Source organism: Antrostomus carolinensis, unplaced genomic scaffold (assembly GCF_000700745.2).
Source record: "Antrostomus carolinensis isolate BGI_N321 unplaced genomic scaffold, ASM70074v2 scaffold27388, whole genome shotgun sequence".
NCBI classification, from domain to species: Eukaryota; Metazoa; Chordata; class Aves; order Caprimulgiformes; family Caprimulgidae; genus Antrostomus; species Antrostomus carolinensis.
In genome coordinates, this window is record NW_010332727.1 from 1 (window position 1) to 4,239 (window position 4,239).

Here is a 4,239-nt window from a genome sequence, read left to right on the forward strand (position 1 = left end):
CCCACCCCCCAATAACGCTGCTGGTGCTTCTCCTGCTGCTCTCACCCCACTTCTCACCCATCTGCAGCACGCCAGGGCTCCCCAAAAATGCTTCAATGGTCTTTTGGGTGCCTCCTGGGTTCTCCTTTGGGTGCCTCCTGGGTTCTCCTTTGGGTGCAGAACCTTGGGACCTTCCCCACCCGTGGAGGGGGATGAGGAGAGCCCAGACTCACCATCTGCACTCGCCCTGCCAGGCTCTGGGGCAAAGCTCCTTTGGTCTTTGAAGGGTTGATGTCCTGCAAACCCCCTCCCTGATGTCTCCTGGGTGGTGGGAACCACCCCAAAATGCAACTGTGGGGCAATTCCAGCTCTGTTGGGCCAGGGTACACCCCGGCCACCCATGACCCACGTGGGCTTGGCAGCAGATTTCCTGACACTGGTGGTGGAGCTGCCAAAAGATCTCCAGCCCTGGTGGGCACCTGCACCTCTGACCCCACTGCCAGGTCCTCAGGGGGTTTCCTACCCACTGGGACGGGGGTCCCATGTCCCCACAGCAGGCTCTGGGGATGTGCCGTGTCCTGGACGGCTCTTGCTGCCCCAACAGACCCTTTGGTGGGTTCCATCCCTACGTGTCAGTCCCTGGGGACTGTCCCCTTGTTGTGAGGAGGACACGGCCACCTTCACCCGCCCCGTTACCGTCCATCCTGTCCCCAAATGGCCACTGGCGCTGCAGGGAGGTGGCAGCTCTGCCAACAAACCCTCGTGGCCGCCTCGTCTCCTAACGCCGCGCGTTGTCGTGTGCAGGAGGAGCTCAGCAGCACCAGCGTGGAGCATCTCGTCATCAACCCCAACGCTGCCTACGAGAAGTTCAAGGACAAACGTCTGGGCACCAAGGGAGTGGGTGAGATGGGGGGCTCAGGGTAGGGTGGGTCACTGAGATGACCCCAAGAAGGGCACAGCCACCCTGGGTATGTTGGGGGGTCACCTTGCTCTTCCTCTTCTAGATTTCTCCGATAGCATCAGCAAACCCCGGACCACGGGCTACAACTCTGGGGAGTATGAAATGGTGAGTCCAGAGCACGTGAGGGTGGGAGCCACCTCAGGGCATGGTCCCTTGTCCCCACTCGCCCCACAGTGACGTCCCTGCCTCAGGCCACACATCACAGAGAATCACAGGAGGGTGGAGGTGGGAAGGGACCTCTGGAGATCATCTGGTCCAACCCCCCCTGCTCAAGCAGGACCACCTAGAGCTGGTTTCCCAGGACCATGTTCAGATGGCTTCTAAATCTCTCCAAGGATGGAGTCTCCACCATCTCTCTGGGCAACCAATAGCCAGCGTTTGGTTGCCCTCACAGCAGAAAAGTCTGTCCTGATGTTCAGGGGGAACCTCCTGCGCTTCACTTTGGGTCCACGACCTCTGCTCCTGGCACTGGGCACCACTGAGAAGACCCAGGCTCTGTCCTCTTGGCACCCTCCTTCATAAGATCCCCCCAGAGCCTTCTCTTCTCCAGGGTGGACAGGCCCAGCTCCCTCAGCCTGTCCTCCAGCCCCATCGTCATCTTTGTGACCCTTTGTTGGACTCTTCCCAGTATGTCCATGTCTCTGTTGTACTGGGGGGCCCAGCACTGGACACAGCACTCCAGCTGTGACCTCGGCACTGCTGAGGAGAGGGGAAGGGTCTCCTCCCTCAACCACAACGTTCCTCCTGCTGCCCAGGACACCGTTGGCCACCTTTGCTGTATCAGGTTTAGTTTGGTGTCCACCAGGACCCCAGAGGCCTTCTCCACAGAGCTGCTTCCCAGTTGGGTGGCCCCCAGCGTGTCCTGGTGCTGGGAGTTGTTCCTCCCCAGGAGCAGGACTTTGCACATCCCCTTGTTGAGCTCTGTGAGGTTCTTCTTGGTCCATCTCCAGCCTGTCCAGGTCCTTTTGGACGGCAGCATCTGATCTCATCTGCTCTTCCCTGCGTGGTGTCATCTGCAAACTGGTGGAGAGTTCGTCCTGCTGTGTCATCCAGATCATTCATGAAGATGTTAAGAGAGGACTGGACCCAGCATTGACCCCTGGGGTCGTTACTAGTTTCCAACCAGATGCTGGGCTGATGATCAGCACCCTCTGGGCTTTGCTGTGTGTGCTCATCCAGCCTGGACTTCAACAGCTTCTCTTGGAGGATCTTAGAGGAGACCATGTCCAAGGTTTTCCTGAAGTCCACCTTGACAAAACCCACTGCTCTCTCCTTGTGTACCAGGCTGGTCATTTCATTGAAGAAGTTGGTGGAGTTGGTTGAGCATGACTTCTCCTTGGTGAAGCCACATTGACTTCTCTTGATGATTTTTTTTGTCATTCTTGTCCCTGGAAATGGTTTCCAGGAGTAGCTGCTCCATTGTCTTCCCAGGGAAGAAGGTGGGGCTGACCAGCCTGTGGTTCCTTGGGTCCTTCTTCTTGCCCTACTTGAAGACGGAGGTGACATTTGCTTTCCTCCAGTCCCCTGTCACTTCTCCCAGTCACTGTGACCCATCAAAGATGATCAAGAGTGGCCTTGCAAAGCCACCAGCCGGATCCCTCAGCCCTCACAGGTGTGTCCCACTGGTGACCACCCACTTCTGCTGAGGTGTTCCCTGACCTGATCCTCTTCTAGGAGCCCATCAAGATGGATGTGAAGGTGGCCTCCAGTGCCTCAGCCTGTCCCCGTCCTGTGTCCCCAGGTCCCCTGCCTTGTTCAGCAGCAGGCTCCCATTTCCCCTCAGAATCCTCCTGTCACCTGGGTGCTCACAGAAGCCCTTCTGGTTGCCTTGGACATCCTTGGCCAGGTCGAGTTCCAGCTGGGCTTTGGCTTTCCTGACCCCATCCCTGGCTGCTCGGGTGATGTCTCTCTCCTCCTCCCAGGTTCTCTGTCCCTCCTCCACCCTCTGCCTCCTTCCTTTCTGTGTCTGGGTTTGGCCAGGACCTTCTGGTCAAAGCTCCTTGGCTTTTTTCCCTGACTGTGCCCTCACTGGAACAGAGGAGATGATCCTTGAACATCAACCAGCTTCCATGGAGCCCTCTTCCCTCCACTACCTTTTCCAAGCAGACCTTTGAAGAGGCCAGAGTCTGCTTTCCTGGAGCCCAGGAGCAACCTGAACTCCACCATCTCATGGTTGCTGCAGCCCAGACTGCCTTGGACCTCCACATCCCCAACGAGCCCTTCCTTGTTGGTGAAGATGATCTCCAGCAGAGCTTCTGTCCTCGTTGACTCCTCTGTGACTTGGAGGAGGACGTTGTTGTCATCAATGAGTGGATTAGGAGCCTCCTGGGCTGCTCTGTTCTGCTGTGTTGTCCCTCCAGCAGGTCTCTCTCAAGTCCCACTTGAGGACCAAGTTCTTGAGAACTTGAGGCTGCTTCTGTCCGTCAGTTGAGGGCCTCACCTGCTTGTTCTCCCTGCTCAATCCCTTTTCTTGCCTTTCCAAGTGGGCACTGAGGGGAGTTTGGGCACCAAGGGGTGTTGGGTACCAACATCCCAGCCACCACCCCCACCCTGACCCCCCAGGTCCTCTCTCTGCAGCTTGGTGAAGGTCTTGGTGCCAAAGAGACGCCCCAACAGCGATACCAGCGGCTGCAGCACGAGGTGCAGGAGCTGGTTAGGGAGGTGGAGCAGATCCAGGTGAGCATCACCCCTGCCCTGAGGACTGGTGGGGACGCTGTCCCACGGGGGTGACATGGTGACCTGTCCTCCTCCAGAGCACAATGAAGGAGTCGGCAGCGGAGGAGGAGGTGACACCCATGGCTTTGGCCAGGCAGGTGGAGGGACTGAAGCAGCAGCTGGTCTCCAGCCACCTGGAGAAGCTGCTGGGTCCCACTGCAGCCATCGATTTTGCTGACCCTGAGGGTGCCCTGGCCAAGTGAGTGGGGTCCCAGGACACTGAGGTCGCAGCTCCGGGAGCGGGGGGACAATGGCAGGACCCCACACCCACCTCTTCCTCCTGCCCAGGCACCTGCTGCAACAGCTGGAGGTGGCCAAGTGCAGCAAGGTGACAGCAGGGAAGAGTCCCACCAAAACCCCGGCACCCGGCGCAGACGCCGTCACCTTTGAGCTGTACTGGAGACCAGAGCAGGACCAGTTTGCCCAGACTGCCAAGGTGAGCATGGGGAGGGGGATGACACTGTGCTTGATGCATCCAGAGCAGCATGAGCAGCAGGTCAAGGGAGGGTGTTTGCCCCTCTGCTCCGCTCTGGGGAGACCCCAACTCCAGTTCTGGGGCCACCAGCTTCAGAAGGACATGGACC

General features: G+C 58.5%; 1 protein-coding gene across 1 annotated transcript; it reads left to right on the forward strand.

The window, feature by feature from the left end:
* Window positions 1-693: 693 nt before the first annotated feature.
* On the forward strand, window positions 694-4,091 carry DCTN2 (dynactin subunit 2; the record flags this gene model as incomplete). The annotated part of the gene is made up of 5 exons (XM_010173620.2): window positions 694-880; window positions 984-1,045; window positions 3,518-3,616; window positions 3,694-3,854; window positions 3,944-4,091. Coding segments are annotated over exons 1-5 (657 nt in total), but the record flags the coding sequence as incomplete, so codon positions are not given.
* Between the last annotated feature and the right edge of the window lie 148 nt (window positions 4,092-4,239).